General features: G+C 46.5%; 1 protein-coding gene across 2 annotated transcripts in view; it reads right to left on the bottom strand.

Annotated features, from left to right (window-relative positions):
- LOC106583215 (FYVE, RhoGEF and PH domain-containing protein 5) overlaps positions 1-21376 on the bottom strand; it is a 52529-nt gene that overhangs the window by 27556 nt on the left and 3597 nt on the right. For both annotated transcript variants that reach the window (XM_014167132.2, XM_045705476.1), the window contains exons 2-7: positions 18508-21274; positions 5486-5642; positions 5310-5368; positions 3082-3112; positions 1248-1399; positions 888-1044 (exon numbers count right to left, since the gene is read on the bottom strand). In XM_014167132.2, coding sequence (XP_014022607.2) covers positions 888-1044; positions 1248-1399; positions 3082-3112; positions 5310-5368; positions 5486-5642; positions 18508-21274 — 3323 coding nt within the window. The remainder of the gene's footprint in view (positions 1-887; positions 1045-1247; positions 1400-3081; positions 3113-5309; positions 5369-5485; positions 5643-18507; positions 21275-21376) is intronic.

Genomic DNA, 21376 nt, shown 5'->3' with positions numbered 1-21376 from the left:
TGGTTATAGCAGTCATTGTGGTTATAGCAGTCATTGTGGTTATAGCAGTCATCGTGGTTCTAGCAGTCATTATGGTTATAGCAGTCATCGTGGTTATAGCAGTCATCGTGGTTATAACATTGTTACTGAAGAAGAGGAGCAGAGCAGCAGGACCAGATGTCAAACAGTCACAGTCTGATGATGTGAATTACAGTATGCTAATCAAACTGAAACTGTCAATATCAGATAACTTGAAGGTTATGCCTACATTTAGCATATTTAGTTGTTTTTTTACAAGTGTATTTTTTGTGTTCTATGATATTGTATATCAGGTTTTATCTATCTTTAGTTTGGTACTTTTAAGTCTATTTCTGATATGTGTCCTTTTTAAAACCAAGTGAAGTGGGTTTCTCAAAGCATACAGCTAATATGTCTTTTATTGTATTGAGTTTAAATAAAACAAGTAAATGATGTAAACTGGGTTTGTGCTAAGTTCTAAGACACTGGGTTATTATCTGTCATTAGTCATTAGTTATTATCTGTCATGTGTATGGGTGGGTGCATACTGTATAGAATAAGAGCTGGAAATTAAACAATGTAATCAACATACATCTGATTAAAAGTAAGAATGATATTCCACAGAAAAGTTCACACTTCAGCAGAGACAGAATGATGGCCTGCAGTTCCCTACCACAGGATATATTTTAGGTGGCATAGCATGACATTCTCACACTCATCTAACATGCAGAAAGCTGAAACTGGCTAACAAATAGCTCACTGTGGGTTCAGGGCCCGCATACAGAGAGAAACCTAAGAGAAACCTCCCGTGTCTTCTCTGGTCTTATTCAAACACAGTCTGATTGCTATGAACAGTCCTGACTTGACTTTAAACAGCCCTGCTGTCTGACCTCATACTGGCTGACGATGGCTGAGAAGGCAGGCGAGGTCCGGCAGCTTTCGTCCAGCAGGCTCATGCTGCGGTCGTAGTGACCAATGTAGGCCGTGAAGACCGCAAACTCCAACTTCCTGGATAGGATGACATCCGCAATCCTCTGGCTCTCTTCCCTGAAGGAAGAGAATGAATGGGATGAAGAAAAACGAGGGATTGCACACTAGACACTGTGCTCAGTGTGCAGCAGACACATGGTCCATCTGATCTGATGAATGACCTCTGTGCTGCATTAATGTGTGTTCTGTCTGTCATGTGTACTGTGTGTGTCGGCTGTGTGTGTGTGTGTGTGTGTGGTGTAGGGTCTGCAGTGTCTCACCACTGTCGGATGCGGTTCTCTAACTCGGTGAGGATTCTGCGGTGCAGAGTGTAAACATCAGGCAGCTTGTTGAGGATCTCTCTCAGCCTCTCCTCCTCCAGCACAGGATCTCCCTCATCCCCTACTGCAGCCCCCACCGCCTCCCTGAAGTCCTGACACAGAGATGAACATGATTTGATTATATGAGTTATTAACATACTGTACATGACACACACTCATGTTATGAAGTCAATCAGTGCTGCCAGCCCTACGGCTGGAAGAGTCCTCCATTCACACAACAAAAATGTCTGTCGGTCATGATGTCTATTTTTAGACAGACTGCTAATGACTGCATGAGGCAGCCAGTTAGCTCCTATAATGTACAGAGCCAGAGCACTAGATTATCTCCATAAGCCCTAAGATGTAGGCCTGCTATGGTACATGTATGTTTACTTGCGTACATATACAGAAGTATAGTGCAGTACCCATTCAATGGCTGCAATAGGGGCATTGCCACATTTTGTGATGGAATTTTCATTACATCTTACGAATACGTCTCTGATCACAACAACAGGTTCTCTTCTTTTCACCCGGAAATAATACACACTAAAATTGCTGTGTCAATCCATTAACCATGATGTGCTGACCCACTTTTTGAAGCGCCATACCAACCCCACCCTGGTTTCTCAGGAGAGGGGTGACAGACATTGTGATGTAATGCAGAGAGAAGTGCACCGAGATGAACTTTGACCCCAGAAGGGTTACATTCCAAATCCCTTGCCTTCTTCTTGAAATGTGCAATGAACCACTTACCCTCCCCTAAAATAGGATAGTTACTCTGCTGCTAAAAACTCTTCCACAGCTAGTGCAGACAGCAATGTTCTCCAGTCTGTAGGTAACTGATAAAGGAATGTATATGTTTAAAGTAATGACTAAAGAATTCCACCCTGAAACGTATTTAACGGTGTGAAATGTATTAGAATTCTAAGACTATAATCCAATAATGTGTGTGTGAGACAAGTTAAGGGTGAGAAATGTATGGTTGAGAAAACAAAGGACAATTGAACTACACATGACCTGGTTGTAACTCTCAAAAAACTGACAACAGGAAAGAGGGCCCTTCCAAGGCCCCTCTAATCTAGGGAGGAGAGGAACGGCTAGAAACTGCCAGGCTGGTAGAAAAGTGATAAACTATGTGTATGTGTGTGTGTGTGTGTGTGTGTGTGTGTGTGTGTGTGTGTGTGTGTGTGTGTGTGTGTGTGTGTGTGTGTGTGTGTGTGTGTGTGTGTGTGTGTGTGTGTGTGTGTGTGTGTGTGTGTGTGTAGGTGGGGGTGGGAGTTATAAAATGACTGTGTTTGCATTTTTGACTTCAGAGTACTCTCTGAATAAAGAACTTACCTTTTGCAATATCTGAGACTTTGCCTAATTCTTATTTTGAACCTGGGATTTACAACCTCGGGTGAATTGGTCGAAGCTATAAAACAGTTCGGTTAGAACATTGGGAAAAAAATCTCGTGACAGTAACCCTCCATTACATCATTCAAAGCCATCCCAATGATTCTATCTTGTCTGTGATTCACACGATTTGACTTTCCACAGACCAAAAAGTACTGTTTGCCATTTGAACTCATGGCTGCTAGTGTTCCAACTACTATACTGCTGTACCAAGTACCAAACATATCACTAGATTACCATCCTAACCCTTACTCCACATCTTCTGTATCTCTCTCCTACCCAGCTCATAGGGGCACTAAAAGATGACAGGTAGCTTTCTTGGAGCAGATTTTGCCCCATGAAAGTAAGGGGAAATTCATCAATAAAAACATGTCAAGTTCAAAGACTTCTTGATACTTACCTCCTGGAGAAGCTTGAGGGCTTTCACATGTCTGCAGAGAGAAAAATTGAGGCACTGTCAGGTTTCCATGTGCAGATGAATGTAAAAATGCATCAATTTCCAGGTTATTAAGGTGAAAGAACAAGGTGAAAGGGACACAACATGTTACAGAGTTACAGTGATGCTGATCATTAGTGTTCTATGTGAGTGGTTCCCAAACTTTTTAAAGTCCCGTACCCCTTCAAACATTCAACCTCCAGCTGTGTACCCCCTCTAGCACCAGGGTCAGCGCACTCTCAAATGTTGTTTTTTGCAATCACTGTAAGCCTGCCACACACACACTATACGATACATTTATTAAACATAAGAATGAGTGGGAGTTTTTGTCACATCCCGGCTCGTAGGAAGTGACAAAGAGCTCTTATAGGACCAGAGCACAAATAATAATATAATAATAATCAATGATTTTGCTCTTTATTTAACCATCTTACATCTAAAACCTTATTTGTTCATCGAAAATTGTGAATAACTCACCACAGGTTAATGAGAAGGGTGTGCTTGAAAGGATGCACATAACTCTACAATGTTGGGTTGTATTGGAGAGAGACCCCGTCTTAAATCATTTTCCACACACAGTCTGTGCCTGTATTTAGTTTTCATGTTAGTGAGGGCCGAGAATCCCCTCTCACATAGGTACGTGTTTGCAAAGGGCATCAGTGTCTTAACAGCACGATTTGCCAAGGCAGGATTCTCTGAGCAGAGACCAATCCGGAAATCTGTCAGTGACTTTTCACAGAACCGCTTGTTGCAATTTCGATGAGGCTGTCTTGTTTAGATATCGGTAAGTGGACTGGAGGCAGGGCGTGAAAGGGATAACAAATCCAGTTGTTTGTGTCGTCCGTTTCAGGAAAGTACCTGCGTAATTGCGCACCCAGCTCACTCAGGTGCTTCGCTATTTCACATTTGACATTGTCCGTATGTAAGGTTCTGGGTGTAGCTGGTGCAGAGGAGTCAGCCGCAGGACAGCAGAGAACACAATTGTAACACAATGAACTTTACTCAGAATTTTCAAATACATGAAGTAATACCAAGCCCACAAACATCGGACCGAACTTACAATAAACCATGGAGAAAACAGAGGGTTAAATAATGAACATGTAATTGGGGAATTGAAACCAGGTGTGTAAAACAAAGACAAAACAAATGGAAAATGAAAAGTGGATCGGAGATGGCTAGAAGGCCGGTGACGTCGACCGCCGAACGCCGCCCGAACAAGGAGAGGGACTGACTTCGGCAGAAGTCGTGACACCGTAAGCTTGAGTTCATTTGCACAGAAAAAATCATACAATGATGGAAAGACCTGTGTGTTGTCCTTGTTAATGCAGACAGAGAAGAGCTCCAACTTCTTAATCATAGCCTCAATTTTGTCCCGCACATTGAATATAGTTGTGGAGAGTCCCTGTAATCCTACATTCAGATCATTCAGGCGAGAAAAAACATCACCCAGATAGGCCAGTCGTGTGAGAAACTCGTCATCATGCAAGCAGTCAGACAAGTGAAAATTATGGTGAGTAAAGAACACTTTAAGCTCGTCTCTCAATTTAAAAAAACGTGTCAATACTTTGCCCCTTGTTAACCAGCGCACTTCTGAATGTTGTAAAAGCGTTACATGGTCGCTGCCGATATCATTGCATGATGCAGAAAATACACGTTCAGGGGCCTTGCTTTAACAAAGTTAACAATATTCACTGCAGTGTCCAAAACGGCTTTCAAGCTGTCAGGCCTTCCTTTGGCAGCAAGAGCCTCTCGGTGGATGCTGCAGTGTACCCAAGTGGCGTCGGGAGCAACTGCTTGCACGCGCGTTACCACTCCACTGTGTCTCCCTGTCATGGCTTTTGTGCCATCAGTACAGATATCAACATGAGCAGCAGCTACGTTTGGCTACATGCGGAGCGTTAGTGGAATTCCCCGAGAGAGTAACGGTTAATGTGATTATTTGACTAGGCTACCTGTATTTGACATTGTGTTGTTATTTCGCTGAACACTAGATGGTTTAGTTTTATTTTTGGCAGTGAAACGAGGCTACTCAGGCGAGGAAAAAACCTCACCCAAATGTATAGCCCCGTTGGAAAATATAAATGTACTTTTTGAAAATCTGCAGAAAATGAGAATCACGTTTTTATTTGGCGTACCCCCTACGGCATTGCGCGTACCCCAGCTTGGGAATACCTGTTCTATGTGATACTCACAATCTCTCAGTGTCCACCAGCTCTTTGGCAATATAGAAGGCTCTGGATCGACCGTCGCTCTGTCAAGAACAACATTATCACTAACAAATCTCTGTTGAATAGCAAACATAATACAATAGCAATATCTTAACTTATTTTTTAACACTCAAGCAGTCTCAAAGGTTTTGAAGTCTCACCTGTCTGCCATATGTGTTATCTTCTCCTCCGTCCTCCTCCTCCTCAGAGGTGCGTCCTTGGTCCTCCTCCTCAGCTGTCCCGCCCCTCGCCTCACCCGATGACCCTCCAGGGGGACCAACAGCTAGGGAGCACACGGTGTAGGCTTCTGTGTAGGCACTGAATGGACAGGACCGAATCAGAGTATCAGTATACTGTAGTTCACACTTCACACACACAGGTCAACAATCACACACAGGTCAACAAACACACACAGGTCAACAAACACACACAGGTCAACAAACACACACGTACATATCAACATATGAGAGTTTATTTCCAAAACACATTTGTGTTTTTTCGCTAGAAATGATTGATTATGGGTATCATCACGTGTGTGTAAAATATTACTCTTCTCAGATTTTCTATTAATAGATTTTAGATGTATATTGAAATGTGTTTTTTTTTTTTTGGCAAAACACTATACACTGAGTGTACAAAACATTATGAACACCTGCTCTTTCCATGAGATAGACTGACCAGGTGAATCCATGTGAAAGCTATGATCCCTTATTGATGTCACTTGTTAAATCCACTTCAATCAGTGTAGATGAAGGGGAGGAGACAGGCTAAAGAAGAGAAGGTTTTTTAAGCCTTGAGACAATTGAGACATGGATTGTGTATGTATGCCATTCAGAGGGTCAATGGTAAGCCAAAAGATGGGTGATGGGTTTAAAGTGCCTTTGGTAGTAGGTGCCAAGTGCACCGGTTTCTGTGTTTCAAGACAAGACTGTAACCACCAATTGGATATAATGAAATTGGGGAGAAAAAGGCGTAAACGTTTTTTTTTTTATTCAAATAAGGGTCCACCACCCAAAGGACATCCAGCCAACTTGACATAACTGTGGGAAGCATTAGAGTCAACATGGGCCAGCATCCCTGTGGAACGCTTTGGACACCTTGTAGAGTCCATGGTGGGGGGGAGGGGGGTGCAACTCAATATTAGGAAGGTGTTATTAATGTATTATACACTCTGTGTATATCCATTGTTTAGCTGGAATGGAATGCTTGTATACAGTATATTTGACTGTGATATGTCCCATCTAGCGATCTTAAGATGAATGCACTAACTGTAAGTCGCACTGGATAAGAGCATCTGCTAAATGACCAAAATGTCAAATGTAAATGTTTATATAAAGATGTCATACTACTGTATTGATTAATAATAATACAAATAATAATAATATTGATGTCACAATGTATCATTTCTTCAGTTCTCTATAAAAAATGTAGTTATTTGTTACATTTGACTGTGTAAAACGTAGCAGTACTACTTATATAGTCTTGCAAACAAACATGATTATTTGTCTCTCTGAAATGAAACCATCAAGTGATAGATTTCAAACAAATACTGTAAATGTCTGTCATTAAACAACCCCATGCCATGATTAGATAATGTAAAAACACACCAATCTCTTTCATAAGTTCTTTAACAAAAAAAGCTAATTTACCAACATTTCTGAAAATGGATATATAGCGTTTTGGAATGAATCTCTTCATTTGTACAGTACATCAACAAACACACACACACACACACACACACACACACACACACACACACACACACACACACACACACACACACACACACACACACACACACACACACACACACACAGTGCAATACCATAACATTTTTGTTGGTAAACTGAAATCTGGCAGATGATGAGGGAGAGAGAGACTGAGAGAGTGTGTGTGTGTGTGTGTGTGTGTGTGTGAGAGAGAGAGAGAGAGAGAGAGAGAGAGAGGGAGCGAGAGAGGGGCAGTAGTAAACCTATCAAAGATATTGCTAAACCAAAGGACATTTACAGGGAGGCATTATGAAACTGGAATTCATCGGACGGGCAGTGGATCAAATCCATAAAAGACAAAACTCTAATTGTTAGACAGATAAAAAATGATAAAAGATAATAAAAAACATTCTTCAGATGAATATGAAGTCCGGAGACACAGTGAGACACAGCTTGTCTTCAGATAGTGTCCATTTCCAAACCAACACAGAGATCTGGTAACGCTTCTTTATAGGAAATGAAGAGGAACATGTCAGATCAATGGAAAGGAGGATTAATCAACCCCAGAGTGATCTCTCATAGGCCACGGTGTCGCCAGCTGATGAATGGCTCATAAAACTCAAAGGCTCTTAGAGAAAGGAATTAAAAACCATTTGTTCAGGAAGAGAACAATGACGGTGTAATAGTAATGAAGATTCTATCTGCCCACTCCAACGCCTGTATGTATGCCGTTTCAATCATTCATGTCTTTATCTACAGACCACAACATGAACTCTTATCTTCATACAGCTTTTTCATTGATTTAAAGTTTATAAAGTTGTTTCAATACACTGAGTGCACAAAACATTAAGAACACCAGCTCTTTCTATGACATTGACTGACTAGATGAATCCAGGTGAAAGCTATGATCCCTTATTGATGAAACCTGTTAAATCCACTTTAAAGAAGGATTTTTCAACATTGAGACAATTGAGACCTGGATAGTGCATGTGTGCCATTGAGAGGGTGAATGGGCAAGACAAAACATTGAAGTGCCTTTGAACGGGTTATGGTAGTAGGTGCAGGGCACCGGTTTTAGTGTGTCAAGAACTGCAACGCTGCTGAGTTTTTCACACAACAGTTTCCTGTGTGTATCAAGAAGGGTCCACCACCCAAAGGACATCCAGCCAACTTGACACAACTGTGGGAAGCATTGGAGTCAACATGGGCCAGCATCCCTGTGGAACTCCCTGTGCCCCTACGAATTGAGGCTGTTCTGAGGGAAAAAGGGGGTGCAACTCAATATTAGGAACGTGTTCCTACTGTTTTGTACACAGTGTATTTCAGTTTCCTCCGCATAATTTGTCTCTTAGTCAGGGTAGTCCTACTCTCCTCTCTCCATAATGCTTTATCTGTGAGATAAGTGACGCAGATGAATTGCACTCAACCATCTGAGTTGACGTTATATGCCTCCATGTTAAAATAGTGCTGTAATAATAGCAAAGCTACAGTATGTGGAGGACCATCAGAACTGTGGATAGCATGAATGTGAAATGGTGACAATAGATAGACAATAGATTCAGTGTGGGGAGAGACCAATAAACCTTCTATAGTGCCTCCAGCGACACAGCCATACCCAGGCCATGGGATGGTACATGCTGACAGATGCACTTCTGCTGGGAGCCTGGGTGGATATGCTAATGATTGCGGCTCAGTGGGGAGTGTGCGCTAAGGCTCTAATGACAACACCTCCGTGAGTTAGCAGCGTGGCAGACCCCGGTGCTTCTTATTGCTGTGACAGTGTGAATGCTGTGCTTCACTGCATGCTCCAATGAGTTTAACACCACTGAAATGTACATTAGACGATTCTCCCAAAAAATGTAACAACATGTATGGGGTTCCATTCTTTGCTTCTCACAAATAGGAAGTTACTACACTGAACAAATATATAAACACAACATGTAAAGTTTTAGTCCCATGTTTCACGAGCTGAAATAAAATAACCCAGAAATGTTCCATACACATAAATAGCTTATTTCTCTCAAATGTTGTGCACAAATGTGTTTACATCCCTGTTAGTGAGCATTTCTCCTTTGCCAAGATGATCCATCCACCTGACAGGTGTGGCATATCCAGAAGCTGATTAAACAGCATAATCATTACACAGGTTGCACCTTGTGCTGGGGTCAATACAAGGCCACATAAAATGTGCAGTTTTGTCACACAACCCAATGCCACAGATGTCTCAGGTTTTGAGGGAGCATGCAATTGGCATGCTGACTGCAGGAATGTCCACCAGAACTGTTTCCAGATAATTTCATGTTCATTTCTCTACCATAAGCCGCCTCCAATGTCGTTTTAGAGAATTTGGCAGTACGTCCAACTGTCCTCACAACCGCAGACCACATGTATGGCATTGTGTGAGCGAGTGGTTTGCTGATGTCAACGTTGTGAACAGTGTGCCCCATAGTGGCGTTGGGGTTAAGCTATGGACAACGAACACAGGTGTATTTTATCAATGGCTATTTTAATGCACAAGAAATACCGTGACGAGATCCTCACGGAGGTGTTGTCATTAGAGCCTTAGCGCACACTCCCCAACCCTTTTACAGGGGCTGAGTCACTGGCCTACTGGTGTTCTTCCATGCCGTCCATGGGAGGGGTGCGTCACTTGAGTGGGTTGAGTCACTGACGTGGTCTTCCTGTCTGGGTTGGCGCCCCCCCCTTGGGTTGTGCCATGGTGGAGATCGTTGTGGGCTATACTCGGCCTTGTCTTAGGACGGTAAGTTGGTGGTTGGAGACATCCCTCTAGTGGTGTGGGGGCTGTGCTTTGGCAAAGTGGGTGGGGTTATATCCTGCCTGTTTGGCCCTGTCCGGGGGTATCATCGGATGGGGCCACAGTGTCTTCTGATCCCTCCTGTCTCAGCCTCCAGTATTTATGCTGCAGTAGTTTATGTGTCGGGGGGCTAGGGTCAGTCTGTTACATCTGGAGTATTTCTCTTGTCTTATCCGGTGTCCTGTGTGTATTTAAATATGCTCTCTCTAATTCTCTCTTTCTCTCTTTCTGTCTTTCTCTCGGAGGACCTGAGCCCTAGGACCATGCCTCAGGACTACCTGGTATGATGACTCCTTGCTGTCGCCAGTCCACCTGGCCGTGCTGCTGCTCCAGTTTCAACTGTTCTGCCTGCGGCTATGGAACCCTGACCTGTTCACCGGACGTGCTTGTTGCACCCTCGACAACTACTATGATTATTATTATTTGACCATGCTGGTCATTTATGAACATTTTAACATTTTGACCATGTTCTGTTATAATATCCACCCTGCACAGCCAGAAGAGGACTGGCCACCCCTCATAGCCTGGTTCCTCTCTAGGTTTCTTCCTAGGTTTTTGGCCTTTCTAGGGAGTTTTTCCTAGGGAGTTTTTCCTAGCCACCGTGCTTCTTTCACATGCTTTGCTTGCTGTTTGGGGTTTTAGGCTGGGTTTCTGTACAGCACTTTGAGAATATCAGCTGATGTACGAAGGGCTATATAAAAATAAATTTGATTTGATTTGATTTGAGGCCCATTGTGAAGCCCATTTTCTTTAAGGTATCTGTGACCAACAGATGCCTAATTCATTTATTTCAATTGACTGATTTCCTCATATGAACTGTAACTCAGTAAAATCTTTGAAATTGTTGCATGTTACGTTTATATTTTTGTTCAGTACATATGGACCATAGCTGCTGATTAAATTATGTGTTGTTCCACTATAACAGTAACAATATATTAATATACAGTACCAGTCAAAAGTTTGGACACAACTACTCATTCAAGGGTTTTTCTTTATTTTTACTATTTTCTACATTGTAGAATAATAGTGAAGACATCAAATCTATGAAATAACACATATGGAATCATGTAGTAACCAAAAAGTGTTTGTCACGGTTGTTGTCGGTGAATGAGGACCAAAACGCAGCAGGTACGTGAATGCTCATCTTGATTTTTAATTACTCTCAAAAATGAACATACAAAATAACAAAACACGAAAAACGAACACTCGACAAATAAACAGTCTGGTAAGGCACAAGGCTATACACAGAATAATCACCCACAAACACACCCTAATATATGGGACTCTCAATCAAAGGCAGATAGACAACACCTGCCTTCAACTGAGAGTCCCAACCCCAATTAACCAAACATAGACATACACTCACTAGACTCCACATAGAACTACCTAGACATAAACCAAAACCCGAAAATACTAAATCAAACACCCTTTACACAAACACACCACCCCGAACCACATAAAACAAATACCCCCTGCCACGCCCTGACCAAACTACAAAACAATTAACCTTATATACTGGCCAGGACGTGACAGTACCCCCCCCCTTAAAGGTGCTACCCCAGAAGCACCTTAACAAAAAAAGAACCTCAAGCAACACCAACAAAAAGTCCCCTTTTCTAAAGGGAGGGAAGGGAGGGTGGCTGGCGTCAACGACGGCACTGTGCTACACCCCCCCTCCCCAACCCACCTATTTCTGGAGGTGGCTCTGGTTCCGGCCGTTCCAGGCTGTCGGGCCACTCTGGCATCGCCGAGGGGCAGTCGGGCCAGTCTGGCATCGCCGGGGGGCAGTCGGGGCAGTCTGGCAATTCGGGACAGTCTGGGCAGTCTGGCAATTCGGGACAGTCTGGGCAGTCTGGCAATTCGGGACAGTCTGGGCAGTCTGGCAATTCGGGACAGTCTGGGCAGTCTGGCAATTCGGGACAGTCTGGGCAGTCTGGCCACTCGGGCCACTCCGGCAGTTCAGGGCAGTCTGGCCACTCCGGCAGTTCAGGGCAGTCTGGCCACTCCGGCAGTTCAGGGCAGTCTGGCCACTCCGGCAGTTCAGGGCAGTCTGGCCACTCCGGCAGTTCAGGGCAGTCTGGCCACTCCGGCAGTTCAGGGCAGTCTGGCCACTCCGGCAGTTCAGGGCAGTCTGGCCACTCCGGCAGTTCAGGGCAGTCTGGCCACTCCGGCAGTTCAGCGCAGTCTGGCCACTCCGGCAGTTCAGCGCAGTCTGGCCACTCCGGCAGTTCAGCGCAGTCTGGCCACTCCGGCAGTTCAGCGCAGTCTGGCCACTCCGGCAGTTCAGCGCAGTCTGGCCACTCCGGCAGTTCAACGCAGTCTGACCTCTCTGGCGACTGTTGACTGGCGGGCAGCTCTGACGACTGTTGACTGGCGGGCAGCTCTGACGACTGTTGACTGGCGGGCAGCTCTGGTGACGACTGTTGACTGGCGGGCAGCTCTGGTGACGACTGTTGACTGGCGGGCAGCTCTGGTGACGACTGTTGACTGGCGGGCAGCTCTGGTGACGACTGTTGACTGGCGGGCAGCTCTGGTGACGACTGTTGACTGGCGGGCAGCTCTGGTGACGACTGTTGACTGGCGGGCAGCTCTGGTGACGACTGTTGACTGGCGGGCAGCTCTGGTGACGACTGTTGACTGGCGGGCAGCTCTGGTGACGACTGTTGACTGGCGGGCAGCTCTGGTGACGACTGTTGACTGGCGGGCAGCTCTGGTGACTGTTGACTGGCGTGGCTGGGTTGACGCACTTGTAGCCTGGTGCGTGGTGCTGGTACTGGGCTTACCAGATTATGTACACGCACCTCCAGGCTAGTGCGGGGAGCGGGAACAGGACGAGTCGGACTGGGTTGACGCTCTTCCGGGTCCGCACGAGAGACAGGAGCTGGAAACCCAGGGCTATGGAGGCGCACAGCCGGTCTAGATCTTACCTCCTGCACAACCCGCCTTGGCTGGATGGAACTAGTAGCCCTGTACGAGCGGGGTGCTCGTACAGGGCAGACTGGGCTGTGCAGGGGCCTGATGGTAGCCGTGCGTGAGCGGGAGTTGGGTAGCCTGGTCCTCGGAGGCGTACCGGCGACCAGATGCGCTGCGCAGGCATCCTCCTACCAGGCTGGATGCCCGCTCTAGCACGGCACCTGCGAGGGGCTGGAATAACGCGCACCGGACTGTGCGTGCGTATGGGTGAGATAGTGCGCTCCTCAGCGAAACATAGCGCTCTCCACCCCATACGCTCCTCCATATAACCACGGGTAGCTGGCTTCCGGCTCTTCTTACGCCTAGCCAAACTACCCGTGTGCCCCCCCAAAAAAATTTCTTGGGGGTGCCTCTCGTGCTTCTCCTTCAGCGCGTACTTGGCCTCATACCGCCGCCTCTCTGCCTTGGCTGCCTCAATTTCCCACTGCGGGTGTCGATAATCCCCAGCCTGGTGCCAAGGTCCGGCCCCGTCCAGAACTTCCTCCCAAGTCCACTTCTCCCGCCAGTCCAACTCGAACTCCGTCTGCTCCTTCCTCTGCTGCTTGGTCCTTTGGTGGTGGGTGATTCTGTCACGGTTGTTGTCGGTGAATGAGGACCAAAACGCAGCAGGTACGTGAATGCTCATCTTGATTTTTAATTACTCTCAAAAATGAACATACAAAATAACAAAACACGAAAAACGAACACTCGACAAATAAACAGTCTGGTAAGGCACAAGGCTATACACAGAATAATCACCCACAAATCACACACACAAACACACCCTAATATATGGGACTCTCAATCAAAGGCAGATAGACAACACCTGCCTTCAACTGAGAGTCCCAACCCCAATTAACCAAACATAGACATACACTCACTAGACTCCACATAGAACTACCTAGACATAAACCAAAACCCGAAAATACTAAATCAAACACCCTTTACACAAACACACCACCCCGAACCACATAAAACAAATACCCCCTGCCACGCCCTGACCAAACTACAAAACAATTAACCTTATATACTGGCCAGGACGTGACAGTGTTAAACAAATCAAAATATATTTTATACTTTAGATTCTTCAAAGTAGCCACCCTTTGCCTTGATGACAGCCTTGCACACTCTTGGCATTCTCTCAACCAGCTTCATGAGGTGGTCACCTGGAATGCATTTCAATTAACCGGTGTGCCTTGTTAAAAGTGAATTTGAGGAGTTTCTTTCCTCCTTAATCAGTTTGAGCCAATTAGTTGTGTTGTGACAAGGTAGGGGTGGTTTACAGAAGATATCTCTATTTGGTGAAAGACCAAGTCCATATTATGGCAAGAACAGCTCAAATAAGAAAGAGAAACAACAGTCCATCATTACTTTAAGACATGAAGGTCAGTCAATACGGAAAATTTCAAGGACTTTGATGAAACGGGCTCTAATGAGGACCGCCACAGGAAAGGAAGACCCAGAGTTACCTCTGCTGCAGAGGATAAGTTAGAGTTATTATTTATACAATGTAGAAAATAAAGAAAAACTCTTGAATGAGTAGGTGTATCCAAACTTTTGACTGATACTGTATATAGCAGATTAGTACCTTCCCAGTTAATGCTAGTGCCGTGGACCAAATCACACCATTAAGTCAGTTCTCTGTTTTCAACCTCCAAATAATTTCCCACCAAAACCACTTCTTAATCTCAGCATGTTACAACTTCCGCACTCTGGCAACTCAAGGCAATAGCATCCTAGTCTCTGCAGCATTTGTGCTATGCTGTTTTAGGATAGCCGAAGGCTAAATCCACAGTGGCAAATTACAAAAGGAGATAAACAATTATTCTTACCCGCTTCCCCAGGCTCTTTGTTAGCCTATTTGTTCCTTTTGCTGATAGTGGGAGGGTGAGTGGACACTGCTCAATGACCTTAAATATACTGAAGGATTTGGTTTATTGGATAGTAAGTATTCTACAGTGGCTAAAATAGTGAATATACATGTATAGAAGACTGGGTACAAATCATGTTCAGTGCTGTGCTGTTAATGCTATCACAAGAGGTGTAACACGGTGCTTGACTGTTTCTGCATTAAACACCACAAACATGTCAAAACAACCACATATTGGCTTAAGCAGACTGGCACCAAGGCTACTGGAGGTGTTAGGTCACCCTACTGTTACATCTCAACTTGGTGCACGTCAGTTGAGGTACAGTACTGTATGTACTGTAAGCCCTGTAAAGTCCTCCACCCCCTCTCTTGTCCGGCATTTCCCATAAACAGGGAAGTGGGCGCTCAAAGGCAGTACGATTCCTCCTACGGATGACCTGACAATGACCTCACAGGTTCCACACCCAGGCCTTCCTCCAGCCAACACCTAGCCTACAGACAGAGCCCCTGAGCACTGCTGACCAACCTCCACCCAACACCTACAGACAGAGCCCCGGACCACTGCTGACCAACCTCCACCCAACACCTACAGACAGAGCCCCTGAGCACTGCTGACCAACCTCCACCCAACACCTACAGACAGAGCCCCGGACCACTGCTGACCAACCTCCACCCAACACCTACAGACAGAGCCCCGGACCACTGCTGACCAACCTCCACCCAACACCTACAGACAGAGCCCCGGACCACTGCTGACCAACCTCCACCCAACACCTACAGACAGAGCCCCGGACCACTGCTGACCAACCTCCACCCAACACCTACAGACAGAGCCCCGGACCACTGCTGACCAACCTCCACCCAACACCTACAGACAGAGCCCCGGACCACTGCTGACCAACCTCCACCCAACACCTACAGACAGAGCCCCGGACCACTGCTGACCAACCTCCACCCAACACCTACAGACAGAGCCCCGGACCACTGCTGACCAACCTCCACCCAACACCTACAGACAGAGCCCCGGACCACTGCTGACCAACCTCCACCCAACACCTACAGACAGAGCCCCGGACCACTGCTGACCAACCTCCACCCAACACCTACAGACAGAGCCCCGGACCACTGCTGACCATTCTCCACCCAACACCTACAGACAGAGCCCCGGACCACTGCTGACCAACCTCCACCCAACACCTACAGACAGAGCCCCGGACCACTGCTGACCAACCTCCACCCAACACCTACAGACAGAGCCCCGGACCACTGCTGACCAACCTCCACCCAACACCTACAGACAGAGCCCCGGACCACTGCTGACCAACCTCCACCCAACACCTACAGACAGAGCCCCGGACCACTGCTGACCAAACTCCACCCAACACCTACAGACAGAGCCCCGAACCACTGCTGACCAACCTCCACCCAACACCTACAGATAGAGCCCCGGACCACTGCTGACCAACCTCCACCCAACACCTACAGACAGAGCCCCGGACCACTGCTGACCAACCTCCACCCAACACCTACAGACAGAGCCCCGGACCACTGCTGACCAACCTCCACCCAACACCTACAGACAGAGCCCCGGTCCACTGCTGACCAACCTCCACCCAACACCTACAGACAGAGCCCCAGACCACTGCTGACCAACCTCCACCCAACACCTACAGACAGAGCCCCGGACCACTGCTGACCAACCTCCACCCAACACCTACAGACAGAGTCCCGGACCACTGCTGAGCAGACAGAGCCCCAGACCACTGCTGAGCAGACAGAGCCCCAGACCACTGCTGACCAACCTCCCGCAGAAACTACAGTCTGATCCTTCTGACCATTACAAACTGATCAACAGCCAAATAGTCTGCTATGCACAATAAAGACAGTCAACATGTGCAGGCAGTCTAAACCCATATCAGTTCAAATGTTAGAGTAAAATACAGTAAGACATGTGTGGTTGGTACAGGCAGTGGAACTCTGACCCTTTATTTGCAAACAATTTCATTTGAAATGTCTTAGTGCCAATGTATAATTTGAATGTAAACTGAACATCATTTGGATGCTTATGATGCAACAACATGCAACAGCATCACCAATTCAGAGGATTCCCAGAGTCCTGTGTATCAAAACACCCTTCTGATTAACTCCCATGCACCTCCAGAATAATAAACGTGGCCACTATGCTGAGGGCAACACATCATAGACCACACAGAACACTGAGATTGCATCTCCCAATCCTGTTTCTGATTGGCTGGAGGGAAGAGGGATGACTCCAAAATGCTCTGACAATTAATCATCTGGGGAGGTCTGTATAATAAGGGTGCAGTACTGTGGGGGTGCAGGGGGGGGGGGGGGGGGTTAATGTCAGCCCAGCACTGGAGATCAACCCCGCAAAATACCATAACAACAGTGGAGGTGTGAGGAGAATACTCTGCATTTCACACAGTTCACTTCACTATGGACTCAGCTTGTCCAACAATACAGAATCCCTTGTCCACTGTCCAGCCTCACCAACAATGGGACTTGTAGGTAGGGGAGAGTTGGGTAAGTTGAAAATATAATTTCATTCAGCATCACTCCGTCAAGAGAAATATAGTATTCTTTCTAACAAATATACCTACATAAATTTCAGGATGTTGTGTATCCCTGGAAATAATCATAATTCATGAAAACATTACTGTTTTGAAAACATAGCTTGTCCAAAAAAAAGGGTATGGGGTAAAGTTGAGCAGCGGTACAGGGTAAGTTAAGCCACCTACACATTTCTGTACTGAACAAAATATTACCACTACCTTTTAAAACTATGTCTATCTTTACTTCCCAAATACAATTCAACACAATCACAATCACTTTTTTGTTTTAATCATTTTAAGCATCTTTTAACACAGGCTTAACACCTAACAAATACTTTGTACTTTTTTCAAACACTTTTAACATAGGCCAGGTCCTATTGTTACCTTATATCCCAGCGATAAAGCCTTGCATATTACGCCTGCGAAGAAAACACTTCAATTTTCTCAACTTGCTATTGGCTCAACCATTGGCTTAGCTTGCCTCAAGGCAAAAAATGTTTACCATATTAGCCCATGCTAGATTTAGGACCTCATATTGAAGCTTAAAGACTGATGTATAGAACAATCGTAAAATTATCAAATCAAATGTTATTGGTCACATCCACATATTTAGCAGATGTTATTGCGGGTGTAGCGAAATGCTTTAGTTCCTACAGTAGCTCCAACAGTGCAGTTGGAGCTAGGTTTAGACACAAGCATCATGAAACCTCAACACAATAAATTCATTTGACTTGGTGAAAATCAATTTTTTTTACCGAACTTGCTTACCACTTTTTCCATGTGGTTTCCTCCTTCACAGACTACATGAAATGATGACCTCTTCCAAAATATTTGGTCAAATGATACATTTTGTGTATGGTTTCCAACAAACAAGGGTGGCTCAACCTACCCCTTTGGCTCAATTTACCCTACTCTCCCCTACCGTATCCCATTGGTAGCCATCCAAGGCAGAAAAACTATGAACTCCCCAAATGAATTGTTATGTCCGTTCCTCAATGATTTATTCACTCCTACATACGTAGTATCTTAATTTGAGCCACATCACTAAAGAAATAAATGTGAATTATTATGTGGATTATAATTAATGGACATTTTTGCAGAGGTTTATACATTTTTCCTAAGGGAAAATCAAGTCTGAACTACAGGTTTTAAATTTTGCACACACACATGCATACACACACTAATAACACACAAGTGCAAACTATACAACTTAAAATCCAAGTCAGTAGTAACGTTCAAGGTATAAACAAAAATGTCCCCATACCTTTCAGGCTCCTGCTCAGGCGACTGAGCATTTCTCTCAAACCCAGGGAAGCTACTCATATCCACGTAACCATCGGTGTCATTGGCAGAAGACAGCGCCCGACTCGGACGATCAAAAAACTCTGCAAAGGTTCCCGGTCGTACAGGCCTCTGAGAGGGGATCTGGATGTTCTCATAGTCAGAGTTGAGAGTCTGGGCGGGGATATTCTCGTAGTCTGATGTGTCAGCGTTGGGGAAGGAGATGGAGCGGGGTTTAGTCAGGGGGAGGGGGATGAAGGGGGCGAGAGTGCGATCCTCGAAGGACTCTACCCGGGCCACGCTGCGGTTGAGGAAGGCCACAGAACCCCTTTTTCTTTTCCCGTCCTTATAGAACAGAAAGGTGGATGGGGACTCTGGAGAGCGCTGGGGCTTACTGACTGTCCAGGACTTGAGCTGCGGGGAGCTGCCTGTGCTGCGCCTGTCTGAATCAAGGACCCTGGCGGGGCCGTGGTGGCTGGACTCAGAGGAGGACCTGGAGGAGGACACGTTGACATCCACCAGCAGCTTGCTCTCCGTCTTTCTCCTGAATTTCAGCATCAGGAAGCGCTTGAAGGAGGACTTCTTCTTCTTCTGCCTGTCTGGGGAGTCTCCCTCGATGAACAGGGACGGAGAGCTTTTGGTGATGGGCTTCTTGGTGATGTAGGCCAGCTCGAAGGGAGGAGGGATGTCCACCATTGATGTAGGGGTGGACAGGCCGCTGGAGGGCAGGGCGCTTTGCTGCGAGAAGCTTCCAGAAGAGCCCGTGAAACACGGCAGAGAGAGGCTGTCCTCCCTCCTCTCCCCTGGGGAACCCTGGCCCTCCCTGTACACACTTAGGGGCAGGTCCCGTCCCTCCATGGAGAAGGAGCGGGGGTACAGGAGAAAGCGATGTGGTTTGGATGAGCTCTTGGCCCGGGTTGAGTTTAACATGGGGCTGCTGCTCAACGCGGGTCCCCTCCGGTCCAATCCCACCTTGCAGTAGTTCTGAACATGGAACTCTGAGCCCGCCTCCTCAGGGACCGTCTCAGGTACATAACCAGGCACTTTCCCCGACAGCGACCGGGACCTGCTGACAATGGACTTCCTGTCAAAAGGCAGGAAATTCTCCCCCTCTGAGTCCAGGCCGGCCTCTTCGTAGACATGCTCATCACTGAGGTTCTCTTCTGTGTCTGTTGTCTCATCCAGGTAGGGAATGATGTGGCCCTCTAGGTCCTCCTCATCCCTGAACACATCAGAGTCATCTGGGGAGCGCAGCTGGCTGTCAGAGAACAACAAGGCCTGGGAGGTGTCTGTGTCTTCTGGCACAGAGATGGACACCAGCCTGAAACGGGGCTGGTTGTTACTCTGGTTAAAGAAAGCCTCCACCGTCTGGAATCCAGGCATCCTTCTCTGACATGAACCTGTCATGTTCTCCCTGTCATCATTATCATCGTCATCTATCTCAACGTAGTCCTCAGAGGAGACACACTCAATCTTCCCCATGTCGTCAGAGTCATCAGACAGCGAGTCATCGTCACCTATGGCTGCATACTCACTGGGTTCCATGGTCTCTGTGGTGGCCAGTGAAGATTCCTCCGGAGTGCTTTCACTCTCTGCCAATCCGTGAAATTTGCCCTCTGTGGGGCTCTGCTCTGGGTTCACAATGTCCTCAGTTGAGATGTAATAAGGCTCCAGGCTAGGGTCAGCTGCTTTTTCCTCTGTGTCAAAGAGTTGATTTGCTTTATGGTGGCTTTGTTGGCACTCACCTCCTTCCATTTTGTACTGAATAGTCATGGGGTCTTCGTCAATGATGGAAAATGGTTGGTACCTTTCTACTCTCTCATTTGAGGGACCAATTACATTATTTCCATCGTCCTCCTGAGGACTACCAGGGTTAGGTAAGGATTCCTCTGCTTCCTCCTCATCCTCCTTGAAGGATGAAGGCGCTTGGGTAACAAGGTCCTCTTTGTTGTCTTTGATGAGGAGAGCTATGGGTTTCTCAGAAAGAGATTCTGTTAATTCGTCTGCTGTGCTATCAGCTGCTTCTTCTTCTTCCTCTCTTCGGCACTCCACCTCCTTCTCCCTCTCCTCCTCTACATCCCTCTCCTCTTTCCCAGGCCCAATTTCACAGGGGTAGCATGCTGACTCCTCCTCCTCAATGCTGGTTATGCAGAGGTCGCACACTGAGAGGCCATCTTTGTCGGCCAGCGCCTCGCCTGCATAGCTGCCCTCAGCGTCGATGTCATCATTGATGTCCGAATCGATCATCTTCACCGTGTCCACTGAGTCAATTGTGAATCCAGCATTATCGACCGTCAGCATTTCCAAAGAACCCACCTCCTCTGTTTGAACGCTGTCAGTTAACCTCCAGTCCTCCTCTTCCTCCTGCATCATCTTTTCCTCCTGTTCCCTCTGGTCTTCATACCCATTCTCGTTGACCCCTGAACTGAGAGCATCTGAATAATACTGAGGTTCCACTGGCTCCTCCTCTAGCCCCTCCCCTCCACCCAGAGAGTCCTCCGGCTCGTTCTCCTGGTCCAGCTCCTCGTCTGAGGGCTGCAGGTCCCCGTTGGCGCACCCCTCCTGGCTGTTGTTGGAGAACAGGGAAGAGTCACGCCCCTCAAAGTCATGTGGTACTTTGGGTTTGGGGGCAATGGGAGGTTTGGGGCCCCTGGCTGAGGAGCAGGGCCGGGACATGAGTGGGGATGGCAGCTTGAAGGAGAGGTGACTCACAAGCTTTGGTTTAGGAGCAAGAGGAGGCTTCTTAAAATCTGAAAACAAAACAAAAGAGATCATCATTAGCGACTTCAATCAGAAATTGAATATTCAAAACATACAGGGGAGGAATCATGAGGTTAGCGGTCTGCACAAAA

The sequence above is a fragment of the Salmo salar genome, chromosome ssa22 (genome assembly GCF_905237065.1).
Source record: "Salmo salar chromosome ssa22, Ssal_v3.1, whole genome shotgun sequence".
In the NCBI taxonomy this organism is placed as follows: domain Eukaryota; kingdom Metazoa; phylum Chordata; class Actinopteri; order Salmoniformes; family Salmonidae; genus Salmo; species Salmo salar.
This window is presented reverse-complemented; position numbering and strand designations above follow the sequence as displayed.